At 49.7% G+C, this 21,972-nt stretch overlaps 3 protein-coding genes across 4 annotated transcripts in view; all 3 read left to right on the top strand.

Moving 5' to 3' along the window:
• Positions 1-21,972, top strand: part of RPAP2 (RNA polymerase II associated protein 2) — a 102,234-nt gene that overhangs the window by 1,804 nt on the left and 78,458 nt on the right. For both annotated transcript variants that reach the window (XR_013218521.1, XM_077277256.1), the window contains exons 3-7: positions 1,509-1,623; positions 2,760-2,858; positions 12,368-12,433; positions 13,951-14,039; positions 14,985-15,020. Coding sequence is in view for 1 of the 2 variants with exons in the window: in XM_077277256.1 (XP_077133371.1) it covers positions 1,509-1,623; positions 2,760-2,858; positions 12,368-12,433; positions 13,951-14,039; positions 14,985-15,020 (405 nt within the window). In the remaining variant the exon portion in view is untranslated. The remainder of the gene's footprint in view (positions 1-1,508; positions 1,624-2,759; positions 2,859-12,367; positions 12,434-13,950; positions 14,040-14,984; positions 15,021-21,972) is intronic.
• Positions 4,551-5,914, top strand: LOC143788534 (uncharacterized). Its single transcript, XM_077278250.1, has 2 exons — positions 4,551-4,860; positions 4,984-5,914. The coding sequence occupies exons 1-2, from the start codon at positions 4,565-4,567 to the stop codon at positions 5,912-5,914; spliced, it is 1,227 nt and encodes a 408-aa protein (XP_077134365.1). The 5' UTR covers positions 4,551-4,564.
• Positions 6,002-12,195, top strand: LOC143788135 (uncharacterized). The gene is made up of 2 exons (XM_077277544.1): positions 6,002-8,458; positions 12,178-12,195. The coding sequence occupies exons 1-2, from the start codon at positions 6,002-6,004 to the stop codon at positions 12,193-12,195; spliced, it is 2,475 nt and encodes an 824-aa protein (XP_077133659.1).

Here is a 21,972-nt window from a genome sequence, read left to right as displayed (position 1 = left end):
AATGTAAAGTGTCTTCATTTTCAGGGATTAATCGTCTGCTGTCACTTTCATATGTGCTGACAGCAGAGTTCTAGTGTTTCTTCAGTAGCGCCCGCTCCCCCGCCGTACGGCTTCATACTGTGCCGGGGGTGGTGCACTACTGAAGATTGACAGATCTGGCAAGCGGCATGGTTGCTCTGCTGCTCCGAACAGTGTTGTCTCCCAGCCTGCTATAACATAGGCAATTTGCCTCCGCAGCCTGGAGACGCGCAGGGAGATTGCAATTGGCCTGATCCAAAGCAGTGCACACTCCTTGCCTTGGTAATCGACCACTCTGAGACTGCAGAGGTGGCCGGTATCCTAGGCAACGTACTCTAAACTAAGGAATTAGAAATCCCTCCATTATTCAGAACTGAGAAGATTTTTAATAAGAGCTAAATTTATAAGTATCTAAGAACTTGAGACAACCCCTTCTAAATGAGATTACCCCTACTGTTCTACTGATGACCCGTCCTTATAATCACTCCTCTAGCAGAGGTTGGATGTAAGCAGTTTACGGACACTACCGGGAGCTGAAACACGGATACTATTCTGTTCAAAAGGAGCTGATCTGCAACACCCGGCAGCGGCTACTACACATTGTACCGAGCCCCGGTATTCCAGTCTGTATACTGTTTACATATGGCTGCCCCCCCAGAGGTATGTTCTGGATCATTGTCCTGCTGCATAACCCAAGGGCGCTTCAGCTGAGGTCACGAACAGATGGCAGGACATTCTCCTTCAGGATTTTTTGGTAGAGAACAGAAGTCTTCCATGTCCTGAAGCAGCAAAACAGCCCCACACCACCACACTACTGCCACCATATTTTACTGTTGGTATGATGTTTCTTTTCTGAAATGCTGTGTTATTTCTGCGCCAGATGTAATGGGACATACACCTTTCAAAAACGTCAACTTTTGTCTCGGCAGTCCTTATAGTATTCTCCAAAAAGTCTTGTGGATCACCAAGAATTTTTTATGGCAAATCTGAGACGAGCCTTTATGTTCTTATTGCTCAGCAGTGGTTTTTGGCTTGGAACGCTGCCATGCAGGCCATTGCTGCCTAATCTCTTTTTTATGGTGGAGTATTGAACACTGACCTTAACTGAGGCCTGCGGTTCTTTGGATATTATTGTGGGGTATTTTGTAACCTATTGGATAAATTGTTGCTGCCCTCTTGGGGTAACTTTGGTCAGCCAGCCAATCCTGGGAAAGTTCACCACTGTTTCATGTTTTCGCCATTTGTATATATGACTCTCACTGTGGTTTGCTGAAATCCCAAGTCTTGAGAAATGGCTTTATAACCTTTTTCCAGACTGATAGATCTCAATTAATTTGTTTCTCATTTGTTCCAGAACTTCTTTGGATAGTGGTATGATGCCTAGTTTTTGAGGAACATTTGGTCTACTTCACTTTGTCAGGCAGGTCCTCTATAAGTGATTTCTTGATTGAGAACAGGTGCAAGCGACCTCTGTCTATATAAACCCACAGGAGAGCGGCTTTGGAAAATGCAATTCGCAAGAAGATTGAGACGGAGAAAAGGGCGCACCAAATTGTTGAGCGGCTCCTGGAGAACAATATCACTGAGGATTTCCTGATGGACTGTGTAAGTCTTAACGGGGGTTTTCAACAATAAACGTTTTATCGATAAACTACTCTATGATTTTATGCATCTAACATTTTAATTCACTCATTTAAAGAGAGGTGGGAGAACAAACAGCAACTCATACCTGAATTTTATGACTGATGAAAAGTTTAAAACAGATCTGTCATCAGATTTCACAATACAAACTGCGTACGTGCATACAATAAATCCGAATAGGGCTGTTGTATTTACATTTAAAATCCAAACAGAATGGCTGCATAATCCTGTTTTAAAGATTAAACTCAATTTCTGCCCACCTAGCCTGATTGACAGCTTCTCAGTGTCCCTCCTCCTTGCTGAGATCTCTCACTGCTCAGTACAAGCTGCATTTGTCTATCAGCCTTGGCGGGCAGGGACTGCATGCACTTGGACTCTCTCACTCTAATAATACTCATTTTAAGGTCAGGATAAGCGTGTGCTCACTCTGCGTTTTTTTTTTTTTTTTTCTGCCATTTTTTGGAATGGAAAATACAGGAAAAAATACTAAAAAAGAATGAATGTTAATTTCTGGGTAAAATCATCTTTATGTTCATATTGTGCAATATTTTCCTTTTTTTTTTTTTTAGCTTCTTGTAAATTCTCGTGCTTTCAAAGATGCTAAAAGATGTAACATGCACATTCTCCTGGAGTTTTCTGATAGGAAATCACTTAACACCTGGGCATTTTTTTTTACGTGTTTTCAGTTTTTTTGCCACAAAAAAAGTTAGCGTTTGGTTTTTTTTTTGTTATGGAGATCAAAAAACATTTAAAATAAAACAAAAAACACCGGCTAAGAAAGAAAACTCAGGAAACAACCAAGATCGCTAAGAAAAGTCGTCTCAAGTTTACAAAACTCCAGAGAAATGCAGAGTTTTTTGAAAAGTATTTTGCTTTAAAAACATTTTTTTTTTTTTTTTTTTTTTTTTTTTTTTTAATGTCAGAAAAAATGCAGTGTGAACAAACCCAAGCACAATCATTCCGACAAAAATGTTCAAAGGAAATACACCAGCCTCATCAGGTCTAAGAGATCTGGTTTGATAATGTATACAGGTTGTATTGTGAAATCCAGTGATCTGTCTGCTGTAACCCTTTTAACATTGTTTCAATTTTCTCTACAGGCCAAATTTATTTCTCCATCGTACTATAAGGATGTAGTAGAGGAGCGATCTATAGTAAAGATATGCGGCTATCCCATCTGCAGCAATAAGCTTGAAAACGTAAGTAGAAAATAACCAGCGTATATAGTACAGACCAAAAGTTTGGACACACCTTCTCATTTAACCCCTTCAGGACGCGGCCTTTTTCATCTTCGTTTTTCGCTCCCCTCCTTCCCAGAGCCATAACTTTTTTATTTTTCCGTCAATATGGTCATGTGAGGGCTTATTTTTTGCTGGACGAGTTGTACTTTTGAACGATACCATTGGTTTTACCATGTCTTGTACTAGAAAATGGGGGGGAAAAATTCCAAGTGTGGTGAAATTGCAAAAAAAGTGCAATCCCACACTTGTTTTTTGTTTGGCTTTTTTCCTATCTTCACTAAATGCTAAAACTGACCTGCCATTATGATTCTCCAGGTCAGTACGAGTTCATAGACACCTAACATGACTAGGTTATTTTTTATCTAAGTGGTGAAAAAAAATTCAAAACTTTGCTAAAAAAAATGCACCATTTTCCGATACCCGTAGCGTCTCCATTTTTCGTGATCTGGGGTCGGGTGACGGCTTATTTTTTGCGTGCCGAGCTGTCGTTTTTAGTGATACCACTTTTGTTCTTTTGATCGTCTGTTATTCCATTTCTCCTACGTATCATTGGGGGACACAGGACGAATGGGTGTTATGCTGCTGCCACCAGGAGGACACTAAGTTAAACACACACAAAAGATTAACTCCTCCCCTGCAGTATACACCCACGGGCTGGACAATCCGGAGCCAGTTCTTACTTAGTGTCTCAGGAGGCACTTGGGTCCTCTGGACCCCACCAATTTTCGTTTTTTAATGGAGAGAAGGGAGCGACAGGCAAATTTTTAGCTCTGATCTCTCCCGCACCAGCAACGGGCAAGTACATGGAGCGTTCCTCCTGTATCCTTTCCCGCGACGATGGATGCCAGCCCTGGCTCACTTCCCAGTGTGGCGACGGTTCCTAAGCGTTCCGATCTCCCTCCATCTCTCTCAGGCGACCATGGGGACTAATCATCCACCTAAGTCTCCTGGAGCCAGGGCACAGCCGGACAGTATGACATGGCGTCCGTGCAGCCGCCCTCTGAATCACCACTGAATAGAGCGGATGACGCAAGGCGGCAGAAGCTCTCCACCCTCTCCCTATCATGGTGAAGGTGGATGGAGCATCGGTCCCATCGCACAAGGTAAGTGCAATGGGCCGACGATCTGACAGGAGACCGCCCGCTCAGGGACCCCTTAATTAATGCGGCGCTGCAGCCGCAGGGCTTAGCAGCTTTATCTTTCTATGGGAGCACGGCGGGCAATGGCGCTCTGTTTGGTGCGGTGGCACAGACGCCACAGTTCACCGGCCCGGGCCGGACTACAGCGCCCGCCTACATACAAGCAGAGCAGGGAATTCACCGCCCGCCCACGACACGCCCCCTCCCTGGGCGCTTCTCGCTCCCGAGAAGCGCTCTTCTCACATCTCGGCGGCCATCTTGGACCAGGAAGTGCGCTGGCGGCTCTGCAGCTCCGCAGCGCACAGGACCTCAGGATCTCCCTGCCAGGCCACCGCAGAACTTTTGGTGAGACACACTCGGTACGATTGTCTCCCCCCCTGTCAGTACGCTCACTTTATCACAGAAATGTCACAGTCTAAGCAAAAACGGACTGGAAAGACCCACTCTGTTATTTTTGCTGTGTGCACCTCCTGCAAAATATCTCTGCCCCGAGGTCACACTACCCCGCTGTGCACTGCCTGCGAAATGTCTGCGGCACAGGATACTCCGGCCTCTGTCCCGGAATGTAGTGAGCCTAGTACCCCCGCATGGGCGTCCTCTCTTGCTCGATCTGTGGCATCCTTGGAAAGGACGATACAGTCCCTCCGTGAGCCGTCCCTTACCCAGGGCACTTCCACGGATGATGTAACGCGGTCTAAGAACCCCTCTCGGCCTAGAGGTCGTACCGTTTCCAGAAGCCCTCACTCATCTAGGAAGAGGTCCAGGGTGATATCTCCGGTCCGTGATCAGCCCTCCGGCTCAGAGAGCGAGGTCTCTCGTCACTCATCCCCTACTCATAGCAGGGAATCTTTTCCGGACGACGCATCCAGCACGTCCTGCTCCCCAGAGTATCGTCACGACCAAGAGACTCTAGATTCTCTCATAGAATCCGTAAGCCAGACGCTACAGTTAGAGGAGGAAACCCCGTCCAAGGCGGTTCATCCCGTGTCATTCGGGCGAACCACAAAGCCTCATAAATTTTTTCCTACGCACCCTCAATTCAAGGACATTGTGGATATCCATAGAGTCCGTCCGGATAAACGTTTCTCAGGTCAGAAGGCTATGCAATTGAAGTATCCGTTTGCACAGGACCTGGCTAAGGAGTGGTCTCAGTCACCTTCCGTGGACCCGCCAGTGTCGCGGCTAGCCACCAAGGCGGTTCTATCCTCCTCTGAGGGTGCGTCCATCAAGCATCCCACCGATAGACAAATAGAACAGATGGCTCGATCGGCTTTTGAAGCCTCCTCAGCTTCTCTCTTTCCCTCTTTTGCCGCCACTTGGGTTGCAAAAGCCATGTCCCATTGGGCCGAGTCTTTGTCCTCTACAGCACTACGTGCCGACTTACCCCCAGGAATTTCTCACCTGGCAACTCAGATCGCCAGAGCGGGGGATTTTGTAGTTTCCGCATCCCTAGATGCGGCCAACTGTGCCTCACAGGCAGCGGCCAATGCTGTCACGATCCGCAGATCCCTTTGGCTCAGGGACTGGAAAGCGGACTCAGGATCCAAAAAATCCCTCACGTCTCTCCCATACCAAGGCGAACGCCTATTTGGGGATAAACTAGACAAAATCATCGCAGACTCCACAGGAGGAAAGAGCAAATTCCTTCCCCAGCAACGTACTTTTCGCCCCTTTCGCAACCAACAGGGCCGAGGCCGATATTTCCGTTTCGGCTCCAATTGGTCTAATCCCTCCTCCGCACCACCCAGCGTCGGGAGAGGTCAGCGCAAGGACAGAGCCTCCCAGCCGTCTTTCAAACCTTCTCCCACTTGGAGAGGCAGACCCAGACAACAGGGATCCCGAGGGCCCAGACCTAACAGGTCTCCACCTCAATGACTTTGGGCAAACGCCGAAGGACACCGACAGAGTAGGCGGCCGCCTACTCTTCTTTCGGGATGCGTGGCTCTCGGTAGTTCCCGACCGATGGGTCCGCGACCTAGTGTCCTTCGGTTACAAGATAGAGTTTGTCTCTATTCCCCCATCTCGTTTCTTTCAGTCCCCTCCTCCCAGGGCAAGGGTCTGTCAGTTTTTCCAGGCCATAAGGTCGCTATGGGAAGACGGGGTCATCATCCCGGTACCTCAGAACGAGAGGTACCAAGGTTTCTATTCCAATCTTTTCATTGTACCAAAGAAGGACGGCTCAGTACGTCCAATATTAGACCTCAAGCTTCTAAACAAATACGTCCGCGTTCGTCAATTCCGTATGGAGTCCCTCCGCTCGGTAATTGCCTCTCTGGAAGAGGGCGAGTTCCTTGCATCTCTAGATGTTCAAGACGCGTACCTGCACATTCCCATCCTACCGTCTCATCAGCGCTTCCTCCGCTTCGCGGTCCAGGGGCACCATTTTCAGTTTGTCGCCCTACCCTTCGGGCTGGCCACCGCTCCTCGGGTGTTCACCAAGGTCATGGCAGCTGCCGTGGCCATTCTCCATGCTCGAGGCATAGTGGTGTTGCCCTACTTGGACGACATCCTCATAAAAGGCCCCTCCTTTCGATCCTGCTCAGAGGCAGTGGACGTCACTATAAATACCTTTTTGCGTCTGGGTTGGAAAATCAACTTCAGGAAATCTTCCCCAGTCCCGGCTCAAACCATTTCCTACCTGGGAATGATTTTAGACACCTCTCAAGGTCTGGTACTCCTACCTCAGGAAAAGGTATCCACTCTTCAGAGAGAAGTCCGAAAACTTACCCAACCTCGCCCTCACTCCCTACGTTTCTCCATGAGGGTACTCGGCAGGATGGTGGCAGCGATGGAGGCAGTGCCCTTTGCTGTTTTTCACCTCCGTCCCCTTCAACATGCCCTTCTAACAGTATGGGACAGGAATCCCGCCTCGCTCGACCGCCGTCTCCTGCTCCCTCGCCCAATCAGGCAGTCCCTCAGGTGGTGGACCAAGAGGTCCTCCCTGACTCGGGGGAAGTCTTTCCTTCCGGTGCACTGGCTGGTTGTCACAACGGACGCCAGTCTCTTCGGCTGGGGTGCAGTGTTCCAACGTCACTCGACTCAGGGTCGCTGGTCCCCGCAGGAATCCCAGCTGCCCATCAACATCCTAGAGATTCGGGCAATCAGACTGGCTCTCCGCCAGTTTCATCCGTTCCTTTCCGGCCGGGCGGTCAGAGTCCAGTCCGACAACGCCACTGCGGTAGCCTACATCAACCGCCAAGGCGGCACTCGCAGCAGAGCGGCCATGGTCGAGGTAGCGCTCATTCTCCGCTGGGCCGAGACCAATCACTCCATACTCTCAGCAGTTTACATCCCAGGCGTGGAAAACTGGGAAGCGGACTTTCTCAGTCGCCACAGCCTCGATCCCGGAGAGTGGTCTCTCCATCCCGCAATCTTTCACCAGATATGCTCTCGATGGGGGACCCCGGACGTGGATCTAATGGCATCTCGCCTCAATTGCCAGGTTCCCGTCTACATGGCCAGGTCTCACGACCCCTCAGCCTTCGGAGCCGACGCTCTCGTCCTCTCATGGCAGGGTTTCAGACTCCCATACATCTTTCCCCCAATTCCTCTTCTGGCGAAGGTAATCAGGAAGATCAAGGCAGAACGGATTCCAGTACTTCTCATCGCTCCGGACTGGCCGCGCAGGACATGGTACGCCGAGATGATACAACTGGTCTCAGACGTACCTTGGAGGTTACCGAGCCGCGCAGACCTCCTGTCTCAAGGGCCCATTTACCACCCGAACTCAGAGGCCCTGTGTTTAACGGCGTGGCCGTTGAGTCCTGGGTACTGAGGCAGAAGGGTCTGCCCCAGACGGTTATATCTACCATGCTCCGCGCACGCAAGCCTTCTTCCATGCGCATCTACCACCGCGCCTGGAAGGTATACTTCGCCTGGTGCAGGGATCGGGGACGTTCCCCCCTCCAATTTTCTATTCCTCATATTTTGGAATTCCTTCAATCAGGAGTAGACTTGGGCCTTGCCCTCAGCTCTCTTAAGGGCCAAATCTCTGCTCTCTCGGTTCTTTTCCAGAGACGGATTGCAAACAGACTGCAAGTCAGGACCTTCATCCAGGGAGTTTCTCATATGGTTCCGCCTTACAAAATGCCTTTGGAACCATGGGACCTAAATCTGGTCCTCTGTGCTCTTCAGGAGCCCCCCTTTGAGCCCTTGAAAGAAGTGTCCTTGCTGTTCTTGTCGTGGAAGATTGCCTTCCTCGTAGCTGTCACATCTATTAGACGTGTCTCTGAGCTGGCAGCTCTATCTTGCAAACCTCCTTTCCTCGTGTTCCACCAGGATAAGGTAGTTCTACGGACATGTCCGACTTTTCTTCCAAAGGTCGTTTCCTCCTTCCATCTTAATGAGGAGATTGTCCTTCCCTCACTGTGCCCTGCTCCTTCTCACCGCACGGAGAGGGCTCTCCACACTCTGGACTTAGTGAGCGGTCTCAGACGTTATGTCTCCAGAACTGCGTCTCTCCGTAGGTCAGACGCCCTGTTCGTTCTTCCGGAGGGGCCACGGAGGGGTCTACCCGCTTCCAAGGCCTCCATCGCCAAGTGGATTCGTTCCGCCATCCAAGAGTCCTACCGTGTCAAGGGTCACGCCGCACCTCCGGGGATCAAAGCTCATTCTACCCGGTCAGTCGGCGCGTCCTGGGCCATCCGGCACCAGGCTTCGGCAGCACAGGTCTGCAAGGCTGCTACATGGTCCAGCCTGCATACATTCACGAGGCACTACCATGTGCACTCTCAGGCCTCGGCAGACGCGTCCGTCGGTAGGCGAATCCTACAGGCGGCAGTGTCTCATCGGTAGCTCGTAGGCACGCACAGCATTTATAACTTCTTGTGCCCACCCAGGGACTGCTTTGGGACGTCCCATTCGTCCTGTGTCCCCCAATGATACGTAGGAGAAAAGGAGATTTTTGTGTACTCACCGTAAAATCTTTTTCTCCGAGTCATCATTGGGGGACACAGCACCCTCCCTGTTAGCCTAGTTTGGCTCGGTTTTTCTTTTCAGTCTGTGTTTTGACTATGACATGTTTTCTGTTATTAACTGGTTTACTCCTACTGCTTTGTTACCGAACTGGCTCCGGATTGTCCAGCCCGTGGGTGTATACTGCAGGGGAGGAGTTAATCTTTTGTGTGTGTTTAACTTAGTGTCCTCCTGGTGGCAGCAGCATAACACCCATTCGTCCTGTGTCCCCCAATGATGACTCGGAGAAAAAGATTTTACGGTGAGTACACAAAAATCTCCTTTTTAATGCAATGTTGCGGCGACCAAAAAAACGTAATTCTGGCGTTTCTAATTTTTTTCTCTCTACTCTGTTTAGCAATCAGGTTAATGCTTTATTTTTATTGATCAGGCGATTATGAACGCGGCGATACCAAATATGTGTAGGTTTGATATTTTATTTTTTTTAATTGTTTTATTTAGGATTGGGGAAAGGGTGGTGATTTAAACTTTTATATTTTTTTTATTTTTTTCATATTTTTAAAAACATTTTTTTTTAACTTGTGCCATGGGAGGCTAGAAGCTGGTACAACTTGATTGGCTCAGCTACATAGCAGCGATCATCAGATCGCTGCTATGTAGCTGAAATGCAGGTGTGCTATGAGCGCCGACCACAGGGGGGCGCTCACAGCAGGCCGGCATCAGTAACCATAGAGGTCTCAAGGACCTCTATGGTTACAATGCAGAAGCATCGCTGACCCCCGATCATGTGACGGGGGTCAGCGACGCGTTCATTTCCGTCCGCGCGGCCGGAAGCGGTAGTTAAATGCCGCTCTCAGTGTTTGACAGCGGCATTTAACAGGTTAATAGCAGCGGGTGAATCGTGATTTCACCCGCCGCTATTGCGCGCACATGTCAGCTATACAAAACAGCTGACATGTCGCGACTTTGATGTGGGCTCAGCGCCGGAGCCCACATCAAAGGGGGAGACACGACATGCGCCGCAATAGTACGGCGCATGTCGTGAAGGGGTTAAAGATTTTTCTGTATTTTCATGACTATGAAAATTGTACATTCACACTGAAGGCATCAAAACTATGAATTAACACATGTGGAATTATATACTTAACAAAAAAGTGTGAAACAACTGAAATTATGTCTTATATTCTAGGTTCTTCAAAGTAGCCACCTTTTGCTTTGATGACTGCTTTGCACACTCTTGGCATTCTCTTGATGAGCTTCAAGAGGTAGTCACCGGGAATGGTTTTCACTTCACAGGTGTGCCCTGTCAGGTTTAATAAGTGGGATTTCTTGCCTTATAAATGGGGTTGGGACCATCAGTTGTGCAGAAGTCTGGTGGATACACAGCTGATAGTCCTACTGAATAGACTGTTAGAATTTGTATTATGGCAAGAAAAAAGCAGCTAAGTAAAGAAAAATGAGTGGCCATCATTACATTAAGAAGTGAAGGTCAGTCAGTCTGAAAAATTGGGCAAACTTTGAAAGTGTCCCCAACTGCAGTGGCAAAAAACCATCAAGCGCTACAAAGAAACTGGCTCACATCAGAAACGCCCCAGGAAAGGAAGACCAAGAGTCACCTCTGCTGCTGAGGATAAGTTTATCCGAGTCACCAGCCTCAGAAATCGCAGGTTAACAGCAGCTCAGATTAGAGACCAGGTCAATACCATACAGAGTTCTAGCAGCAGACACACCTCTACAACAACTGTTAAGAGGAGACTTTGTGCAGCAGGCCTTCATGGTAAAATAGCTGCTAGGAAACCACTGCTAAGGACAGGCAACAAGCAGAAGAGACTTGTTTGGGCTAAAGAACACAAGGAATGGTCATTATACCAGTGGAAATCTGTGCTTTGGTCTGATGAGTCCAAATTTGAGATCTTTGGTTCCAACCACCGTGTCTTTCTGTGACGCAGAAAAGGTGAACAGATGGACTCTACATGCCTGGTTCCCACCGTGAAGCATGGAGGAGGAGGTGTGATGGTGTGGGGGTGCTTTGCTGGTGACACTGTTGGGGATTTATTCAAAACTGAAGGCATACTGAACCAGCATGGCTACCACAGCATCTTGCAGTGGCATGCTATTCCATCCGGTTTGCATTTAGTTGGACCATCATTTATTTTTCAACAGGACAATGACCCCAAACACACCTCAAGTCTGTGTAAGGGCTATTTGACCAAGAAGAAGAGTGATGGGGTGCTACGCCAGATGACCTGGCCTCCACAGTCACCAGACCTGAACCCAATCGAGATGGTTTGGGGTGAGCTGGACCGCAGAGTGAAGGCAAAAGGGCCAACAAGTGCTAAGCATCTCTGGGAACTCCTTCAAGATTGTTGGAAAACCATTCCCGGGGACTACCTCTTGAAGCTCATCAAGAGAATGCCAAGAGTGTGCAAAGCAGTCGTCAAAGCAAAAGGTGGCTACTTTGAAGAACCTAGAATATAAGACATAATTTCAGTTGTTTCACACTTTTTTGTTAAGTATATAATCCCACATGTGTTAATTCATAGTTTTGATTCCTTCAGTGTGAATGTACAATTTTCATAGTCATGAAAATACAGAAAAATCTTTAAATGAGAAGGTGCGTCCAAACTTTTGGTCTGTACTGTATAGCGTTTTGTGCCGCATGGTTTTACAGAAAATTGCTGTGGTTTTTAGGCAGCTCAGCTTGTGCAGGTGAAGCACATTGCAACCATGGACTTCTCCTGTATGAGGTCTGCCTGCCGGGCTCGCGCCTCGGTCTGCCTGCCGGGCTCGCGCCTCGGTCTGCCTGCCGGGCTCGCGCCTCGGTCTGCCTGCCGGGCTCGCGCCTCAGTCTGCCTGCCGGGCTCACGCCACGGTGCGCCTGCCGGGCTCACGCCCCGATCCACCTGTCCCAAATGTGCTGCATAAAAGTTAAAAAGCAAGCGTGTATGCATCGTGAACCGGGGGCCGCTCCTCGGTGTATGCAAATCATATACTTGTGGTCACACACCAGCCACTCCTATCTCCAACACCGGAGAATCTTCACAGCATGCAGTGTGAGGATTCACAAGTCTGCAGTCACCCTAAGGCCGGACAACCCCTTTAAATACATACACTTAAGAAACAAAAATGGCCCCAGAGGTGGAAAACCCATTTTATACTGGCTTTTAGCACACTTAATTTAAAAGCCGCATTGATCTGCATGGTTTTGTGCATGTCATCGGCAGTGTGACCTCGATGTGTGAGACAGTGCCGAGTTCCGGCTGCCATTAATTGATGATGGCCATATAAGATATTAGTAATAGGACATTGTGAATGATGGGGAATGTCACGTTATGTAAAGCGGCTCTTATTTTAGATTGTTCTAAGAGCCTGAATCTCCATTTTGATCCATTGTTTATCTTTTTGTTCCCATAGGTGCCAAAGCAAAGGTACAAAATATCCACCAAGACCAACAAAGTGTATGACATTACAGAGAGGAAGGTTGGTGCCGCGCAGTGATGGCCTCTGCTTCTCATCAGTACTTTCTTTTTATATATTTGGCTTTGAACATCAGAGGGTCACATTAGGAACGGCCGACATCAGGTTACAGACCCTGATCCTTCCACCAAGGGACCAGAGTACAACTGCAGACTGCCGAATTGTGAGAGGGTGCGGTGCTGTACGGTACGGTACGGTACGGTTCGCACAGTCTCACAATTCCCAGGGGCGAGTAACAGGATATCGTCACGGCGTGCGCTCCTCACACTCTCGCCAATCGGCAGTCTGCGGTCACACAGAGCGACTGATGACTTTTGTCCCGTTTTCGTATAATCCCTTTAAGGGGTTGGAATATAGTCAGAGGTAATGAGATGGCAGCAGGGTCACCGCAGGGTGAAGGCTTTCCTAAAAAGGTGTTATTTAGGTTTTGTCTGAATGTCTTCCATGATTGAAACCTATCTGATGTAGTCATTGCTGAAGTGTGGGGGAGACCAGTGAGGAATGGCGGCAATGGTTGTGTGAGGAACATTCAGGGACCACAGAGACGTGGACAGAGATCTTGTGAGGAGCGGCGCCCATGTGCTACATGTACGGCTGACGTATTCCTATGTTACTAGTTTTGATATTTGAGACCATTTATGACATGCAACCCCTTCAGCACCTTGGGATTTTGTGTTTTCGTTTTTCGCTCCCCTTCTTCTAGAGCCATAACCTTTTTTTATTTTTCCATCAATATGGCCGTGTGAGGGCTTGTTTTTTGCGGGACGAGTTGTATTTTTGAACGACACCATTGATCTTACCAAATAATGTACTGGAAAACGGGGAAAAAAGCCATGTGTGGTGAAATAGTAAAAAAAAGTGCATTTTCACAATTGTTTTTTGAAGTTTTTTATTTACCATGTTCCCTAAATGCTAAAACTGACCTGCCATTATGATTCTCCGTGTCATTACAAGCTCACAGACAGCAAACATGTCTAGATTCTTTTTTATTTAAATAGAAGCTGTCACCCCCCGGACGTATATGCCCTATTAACATGGGGATACGGGTGATAGAAGGGTTAAACTAGTCCTACCTGTATGCCATATATTAATGGTCTTGTAGTTGAGAAAGGGTCTTTTAACCCTTAATCTAATGATTTCTTCCAGGCCCTGGGGCATGTAGTGCCTGGAAAGATAACTGCCTCCTGTATTCCTTATCATACCGCCCCACTCTCATCAGCGTCACCGGGCCCTGTGACTTGTATTGGCCCCGCAGTCCCGCTCCTGCGCCATGCAGTAGCCATTATACCGTACCTTTCTGGTGATTTTGGGATGTAGATGATAGATATCATATAACAAGTTAGACTACATTATCAGTGATAAGCCTAGGGAGGGTGAAGTGACCGTCTCTTCTGCCTGATCTGACATGTCGGGGCGAAACCTGCGTGGGAACCTTGCCATAGATTGCCCTTCGCTTATGACGTAACCTCTGCACCTTGTATGAGAAAATCTGATTAACACAACTCCCCTTTATGATTCAGTGTTTCTGCAGCAATTTTTGTTACCGGGCATCCAAGTATTACGAAGCACAAATCCCAAAGACCCCTGTGTGGAGCAGAGAGGAAGAAAGGTAATTTCATGTCTGTTTTCAGGTTCCATCCTGAATTCTATTTTCCTTTAAGATATGTTTAATGGAAGTTATCAATCGTTCTTGCTACTTGTAAAGAGAACCTATACTTAAAGGGGTTGGCCACTGCTTTTTAGTCAATGACCTAGCCATAGAATCGGCCATCAATATCTGATCGATGTGGGTGCTACTTTCGGCACCCCCACCCATCAGCTGGCACCCATCTGTCACTGATAGGGCCCATGTCTTCAGCGGTCATATGTGCAAGGGACACTTGGATGATGGATGGGACGTCATTACTGCAGGGCCAACAGGGGGGACACTAGAAGCCCTAGGGAGGCGGGGGATTAAAGAGGAAAGTAATGGCTATTAATTGTATACCATTCCCCAGTCTTGGGCAGCACCAAAACGAAAAAAACCACATTGAGCAGTGAGGCTTTGATTATCCATAGGTAAGGGAGCTCATGCTAACTCAATGATTTGTAATTCCATATTCCCCCAATTAGACATGGTGCAGAATGTGTGCCAGCGACCACATAGACCCTGTTTACACTGATGCGTCTTCTTTTGAGGTTCTCATGCCTTTTTCTTGTGATTTCACTCCCATACAGAGGGCATGCACTCAGATTGTCAGCACCTTTATATGGTGGAAATGTTACATATGATAAATGTAGACACGCAGTAAATAACACAGATTGTTCCCTTTCATCATGGTGATATATCAGTTACCCAGCTTGGCCACAAGGAGGTGCTGTGTATTGAGATTTGTATATAATGCTGATGTTCCGCAGTAAATGGCCGATATAGAACGTCCTTTCAGGTGGATTATTGGGACATAATGGAGGGGAAAAAAAAGTGCATCTGCTTATATAATGGCGTGCTTTAACATTGAAATATTTTATTTCGATGTTGCTAAAATTGATTTTGATTTTACTTTTCCCCTTGCAGCCCCCCCGTTATTAAACTTCTCAAGGAAGGGAAAAGGTAAGCTTATATGTGTGTTATCTTATACGTGTAATTCAATGACGTCTTATCAGCTTATATATATGATTGTGTTCTTCAGTTGTAAGGGTATGCACTTATCATTATGCATTAAAGGGGATTTTCTAGGACTTATATATTGATGACTTCTTATTAAAGCTTTTGCACAGGACTGGAAAAAAATGGCCCCTGTGTTTCAGAAACAGCGCCACGCCTGTCCACATGCTATTATTGGTATTGCAGCTCAGTCCAGATGATTTAAAGGGGTTGTCCACTACTTAATCATTGAAGACGTATCCTTAGGATAGGATTTTTCAATTTATAAGATGCACTTTTACTCTGTCGCCTCATTGGGGGACACAGGACCATGGGTGTTATGCTGCTGTCCACTAGGAGGCGACACTATGCATAATCTGAAAAAGATTAACTGTGGCTCCTCCTGTGCAGTATACACCCCTGGACGGCATCAGCCTTCTCCAGTTTTTGCTTAGTGTCGCAAAGGAGGCACACCTAAAGATTTTTACTCCATTTCCCGTTTTCCGACGGGATTACAGATGAAGAAAAGAGGGTCTCCTGTGAGACCCCCGGCATGGGTCCTTCCTCGGCCCCCTATTATGGGGTGCCCAGTTGAAGTTGAGATGGCTATTCCCCATGCTGCTCCTTCCCCAACCCCTCGGGTGTTGGTTCGAAGTCGAGACCCCCCTCCTTCCCCAATTCCTTTTGGTTTCTGGGTTGAGGTCGAGGCGAGGATAAAGGCCCCTGAAGGTGACAACAGCACCCTCCCTATCCCCCTCTGGGGGTATTAGGTTGAGACACCTCAGGTAGGGCCTGTACAGGCAGCATCCTACAGCTCCCAGCAATGGGCCAGCACACTGCGCCTGCATCCAGGGACCCCAGCCCAGCTGCGGGCTCCTGTTGGGGCCGGGGGGAGTGCAGGCAGGCATGGCACATACAGACACAGGGCTCCCTGCGTCCCTGTCTCTGCGGCAGCACCAGCTCTATACTGCCTCAGGGGGACCCCAGCCGGGCTCCCCCTTCCGCTTATAGCCCCACCGCCATCCTGCCTTCAAATCCGGAGGGGTCCGGTTCAGATCCGACCCCCTCCCGGACTTTCGCGCCGGCCTGGAGCCCTTCTGGGCCTCAGGCATCTAATTTAGGCCCCGGCTTCGGCCTAGCTGAAGCAGCAGCCTCCTCTCCGCCCCCCGGCCCGCCCCCCGGATGACAAATATGACACTCTACAGTGTCATACAAGGGGCGGATCGAGACAGAAAGGGCGGGTTTTTTATAGCCTTGCCGCCTTTTTCCAGCTCTCCGCCCCCTTCTCCTCCTCTGTCTCTGCAGCCATTTTCGGCTGCAGATTAACCCTGCATCTCCCGGTCTGCAGGACCAGGACCAGGCAGCCAGTCTCCGGGGGGCACAGGACTGTGGATTTTCGGCGCTGGACCTAGGGGTACACTGGTGGGGTAAGATCACAGCTGGGTTATCTTTACTCAGCTGTGAATCCATATTACCTATAAGGCTCCCCTGTAGGTTCTCTACCCCTGTAAGGTCCATCTGCTGGCAGCACTTCTGCACTCTGTGTGCACTATGCCGGGCTCAAGGTCTAAGAGAACCAGGCAGAACTGCTATTATGCATTCTGCACAGCCTGCGGGACCGCTCTCCCCAGTAGTAGCACGTACCCGCATTGTCAGAACTGTATACAAACTACTGTGTCACAGCCTCAAGAAGCCCCTGCCAATGCCTCGGTGTCTAATGCCACACCGGAATGGGCTACTCAGATATCGCAATCTATGACGCAGTCTATAGATAACCTAACTTCCACATTGCTTCAGGCTCTGCAGGGTCATGCCCCGGCTATGACCGTTACCCAGCAAAGGGGAGAGCTTGACTCAGGAACAAGATGACCCTGGCACATCCACGTCTAGGTCACGACGCAAGCGGATCCATAGATCAAGTCCATCTGCGTCATCCCATAGCACACGGTCACCCCCCTCTAGGGAGAGACACCGTTGCTCCAGGTTATCTAGACCGTCCCATTCCAGGGACAGACAATGCAGATCTCCGCAATCCCCAACCAGAGAAGGCCTCCTCCCCAGCTCACCCAGCAGGGGACGCCTCAGTGATACACAGGATTCGGAAGGCATCTGCGACTCTGACTCAGACAGAGAAACGGAGGGGTCCCTGATCCCAATCCCTCCTAGCAATACAGCGCTAGTTGAGGATATAATATCGTCCATCCATCGGGTGCTGGACATTTCTGATCCGCCACCAGAGGCCCCAGAACATCAGATTTCCTTTGAAGGACCTCTGAAGCCGCCTAAGGTTTTCTCTAACCACCTAGAGTTTAAGGCGATCCTTAAAAAACAGCTCTCACAGCCTGAGAAAAAATTCGCTAATCGCAAATATCTGGAGGCGAGGTACCCCTTCCCACAGAAGGACACCAAGGAATGGACAGATCCACCTGAAGTGGATCCCCCAGTCTCCAGGCTAGCAGCACAGACCCTCCTTTCACTGCCAGATAGCTCAACCCTAAGGGACGCAGCAGACCGGCAGGTAGAACGCATGGCTCGTCCAATTTTCGAGGCAGCAGGGGTATCCCTGGCTCCCGCGTTCGCCTCAGTTTGGGCTGCCAAGGCCATCCTGGCCTGGGCAAACAATTTACAAGCCTTCCAAGCATCCGCTCCTGAACTGTCGGACCAAGCGGTTCAAATTGCTGTTGTAGCAGATTACATGCTCCATGCAGCTCTGGATTCAGCAAGGGGAGTCGCGGGGATAGCATCAAACGCCATCACGATTCGGCGTATCCTCTGGCTGCGGGAATGGAAAGCGGACGCAGCCTCAAAGAAGTCCCTCACGCACCTCCCCTACCTCAGTGGGAGACTTTTCGGTGAACAGTTGGACACTATGATATCCAACGCCACAGGGGGTAAGAGTACTTCTCTTCCCCAACTGAAACCTAAACGCACTTACAAGAAGCGTAACCAAACTCGATTCCGATCCTTTCGGAATTCCTCCGGCTGGTCCGTCTCACGTCCAGTACAAAATCGTAACCGTTCCCCACGCAGGGACAACTCACGATCGACGCAAAGGTCGGACAAGACCTGGCAGTCAAAAGCAGGCCAGTCTAAGCCCAGAGGAGGAAAATCTCAGACTTTCTCCTCCTCATGACTCACGGACTCCGGAAGACACCACACCAGTAGGCGGCCGACTTTTGCTCTTTCATCAAGTCTGGCTGCCTATTACAGAAGACAGGTGGGTCACGGAACTAGTGTCTTCCGGATACAAAATAGACTTCACCTCCAACCCACCGGACCGGTTCTTCCTCTCTGTCCCCCCAAAACCGCCAGCCAAGGCTCGAGCCTACCACCAAGCGGTCTCCTCGCTTTGTCAATCAGGAGTCATAGTACCGGTACCCACGACCGACCGCTTCTGAGGGTTCTACTCCAATCTGTTCGTAGTTCCCAAGAAAGGAGGCAGCGTACGGCCCATACTAGACCTAAAACAGCTCAACAAATATGTACGGGTCCGTCATTTCCGCATGGAGTCCCTTCGGTCCATCATTGCGTCCATGGAGAAGGGAGAATATCTCGCCTCCATAGACATACAAGACGCATACCTGCATATACCCATTGCACCTGTCCATCAGAGGTTTCTCAGGTTCGCAATAGGCCAGGACCACTACCAATTCGTGGCTCTCCCCTTTGGACTCGCCACGGCTCCCAGAGTGTTCACCAAGGTCATGGCAGCCACCATGGACGTCCTGCACTCCAGAGGCATAGTAGTCGTTCCATACCTGGACGATCTACTCATCAAGGCTCCCACCTTCAAGGACTGCGAGCTCAGCGTCTCAATCACAACCGATACTCTCAGTCGCATGGGCTGGTTAATCAACCTACAAAAGTCATCACCAACCCCGAGTCAGTCCCTGACCTTCCTGGGAATGTTATTCAACACCTCCAGGGGTCTAGTGCTCCTTCCCAAGGACAAGGCACTGGCTCTCCGACTTGCAGTTCGCACCCTCCTCCGCAAACCCCCTCGATCTCTCCGGTTTGCCATGAGAGTCCTCGGCAAGATGGCAGCGGCAATAGAAGCTGTCCCATTTGCCCAGTTTCACCTCAGACCTCTCCAACTAGCCATTCTCAAGTCCTGGGACAGGAATCCCTTTTCTCTCGACAGGGAGTTCCAGCTAACGTCGTCAACCAGGAGGTCCCTGCACTGGTGGCTCAAGCCAACCTCGCTAGCAAAGGGGAAATCCTTTCTCTCAGGTCAATGGAAGGTCCTGACCACCGACGCGAGCCTGACGGGTTGGGGTGCGGTGCACCTACACCACAGGGCACAGGGCAAGTGGTCCCCAGCGGAAGCGACCATGCCCATCAACATCCTGGAAATTCGTGCCATCCTACTGGCATTGAGGGCCTTCCATCACTTACTGGCAGCCTCTCACATCAGGATACAGTCGGACAATGCCACGGCTGTGGCATATGTGAATCATCAAGGGGGGACCCGCAGTACCCCCGCGATGCGGGAAGTGTCACATATCCTCCGCTGGGCGGAGGACACAGGGTCAGTTCTTTCGGCGGTCCACATTCCGGGTGTGGACAACTGGGAAGCAGACTTCCTCAGCCGACAAGGAATAGACTCGGGAGAGTGGTCTCTCCATCCCGAAATTTTTCAACAGATCTGTCTCCGCTGGGGGACCCCGGATGTGGACCTAATGGCATCCCATTTCAATGCCAAGGTCTCCAACTTCATTGCCAGAACACACGATCCGCGGTCGCTCGGAGCAGACGCTCTGGTTCAGGACTGGACCCAGTTCCAGCTTCTGTACATTTTTCCACCTCTCCCCCTGATATCCAGAGTGGTGAGGAAGATCAAACAAGAGGGAGTTCCAACCATCCTCATTGCACCGGACTGGCCCAGACGCACATGGTACGCCGACATCGTACAACTCACAGCAGACGCCCCTTGGCGTCTCCCTGACCGCCACGATCTTCTATCACAAGGGCCGTTCTATCACCAGAACTCAGGGGCTCTCAATTTGACGGCGTGGCCCTTGAGACCTGGGTTCTAACCCAGGCAGGGCTCTCGGCAGATGTCATTGGAACCATGATCAGAGCACGGAAACCAGCCTCTGCCAAGATTTATTACCGTACCTGGAAAGTTTTCTTTACCTGGTGCGAATCTCGTGGCCAGATCCCACTCCCTTATTCCATACCCAAAGTACTTGGTTTTCTCCAATCGGGTCTGGAGGCCAGGCTGTCATTGGGCTCGCTTAAGAGCCAGGTGTCAGCCCTCTCAGTGCTTTTCCAAAAGCGCATTGCTACCAAGCCGCAAGTAAGGACTTTCCTTCAGGGGGTTTCCCGATTGGTTCCCCCCTACAGACGACCACTAGAAACGTGGGACCTCAACCTGGTCCTGACAGCATTGCAGGAACCACCCTTCGAACCTCTTAAGGAGGTCCCGCTCCGCCTTCTTTCCCAGAAGGTGGTTTTCCTGGTGGCAATCACCTCGCAACGCAGGGTGTCTGAACTGACAGCACTCTCCTGCAGACGGCCTTTCCTGGCATTTCACCAGGACAAGGTAGTTCTTCGTACGGTCCCATCCTTCCTCCCGAAGGTTGTGTCCGACTTCCACCTCAATATGGAAATTTCACTACCATCCCTTTGTCCGGTTCCGGTTCATAGAGTGGAGAAGGCTCTGCATACGCTTGACCTTGTCAGGGCTTTGCGTATATACGTGTCTAGGACTGCGTCCTTCCGGAGGTCTGATTCCCTTTTCCCCCTTCCGGAAGGCGGCCACAAGGGTATGCCAGCTTCCAAAGCTACTCTTGCCAGGTGGATCAAATCCACCATACAAGAGGCGTACCGCCTTAAGAATTCTCCTCTTCCAGCCGGTATTACGGCACACTCTACACGGGCGGTAGGGGCCTCCTGGGCCATTCGGCACCAGGCTTCGGCACAACAAGTGTGTAAGGCGGCCACTTGGACTAGCTTACACACGTTTACTAAACACTACAGGGTTCATACCCAGTCCTCAGCGGACGCGAGCCTGGGTAGACGTGTCCTGCAGGCGGCGGTGCCCTAAGTGTACGGGCCTGTCTGCACAATATTCGTCCATTGCTTCCCACCCAGGGACTGCTTTAGGACGTCCCATGGTCCTGTGTCCCCCAATGAGGCGACAGAGTAAAGGAGATTTTTGTGTACTCACCGTAAAATCTCTTTCTCTTAGCCTCTAATTGGGGGACACAGCTCCCACCCTGTTGCCCTTTCTGGGCTGTTGTAACTGTTGAGTTCTCATATTGTTTCTTGAGCTCGTACATAGTTGCCTTCTTACAGGCATAATTATGTTATTCATGTTACGTTCCTCCTACTGCTTTTGCACAAAACTGGAGAAGGCTGATGCCGTCCAGGGGTGTATACTGCACAGGAGGAGCCACAGTTAATCTTTTTCAGATTATGCATAGTGTCACCTCCTAGTGGACAGCAGCATAACACCCATGGTCCTGTGTCCCCCAATTAGAGGCTAAGAGAAAGAGATTTTACGGTGAGTACACAAAAATCTCCTTTTTCCTTCAAATTTCGGAGGAAAAGGGAAGGTACGTCTTATAATCCAAAGTGGTCTTAGCAGGGATGGCAGCGGGGTCACAGGAGGCAGGCAGGAGCGGGATGATGTTGCGGTGCCTTAGATCTCAAAAGGTGTCGGCGCCGGTGAGCAGAGTCCATTTTCCTTATCATTTCCTTTGCTGTGGGCCTTGAGAAAATGTCTGCCGGAGGCTGCGCATGCGTAGATCGAGATCTCTGCAGACGACCTTTATTTCTCCAATGCTCTGGTTTTTGCAGTTCAAAAATCTGCTGCAAATACTAAACGTGTGCACATACATCTTCTGACCATGAAATATACGGATAGAGCATGTACTTGCAATGCGGACATGTGAATACATTCTAACTCTGGGTA

Source organism: Ranitomeya variabilis, chromosome 8 (genome assembly GCF_051348905.1).
Source record: "Ranitomeya variabilis isolate aRanVar5 chromosome 8, aRanVar5.hap1, whole genome shotgun sequence".
Classification (NCBI taxonomy): domain Eukaryota; kingdom Metazoa; phylum Chordata; class Amphibia; order Anura; family Dendrobatidae; genus Ranitomeya; species Ranitomeya variabilis.
The sequence above is the reverse complement of the archived record's forward strand: the minus strand, read 5'-3'. Positions and strand labels throughout refer to the sequence as shown.

Bases quoted from the DNA above. Each gene is read 5' to 3' on its own strand.
- LOC143788534 (XM_077278250.1), top strand. From the start codon at position 4,565: ATGTCTGCGGCACAGGATACTCCGGCCTCTGTCCCGGAATGTAGTGAG. The intron at 4,861-4,983 runs CTCATCCCCTAC...AAGCCAGACGCT, and splicing joins GAGAGCGAGGTCTCTCGTCA to ACAGTTAGAGGAGGAAACCC.
- LOC143788135 (XM_077277544.1), top strand. From the start codon at position 6,002: ATGGGTCCGCGACCTAGTGTCCTTCGGTTACAAGATAGAGTTTGTCTC.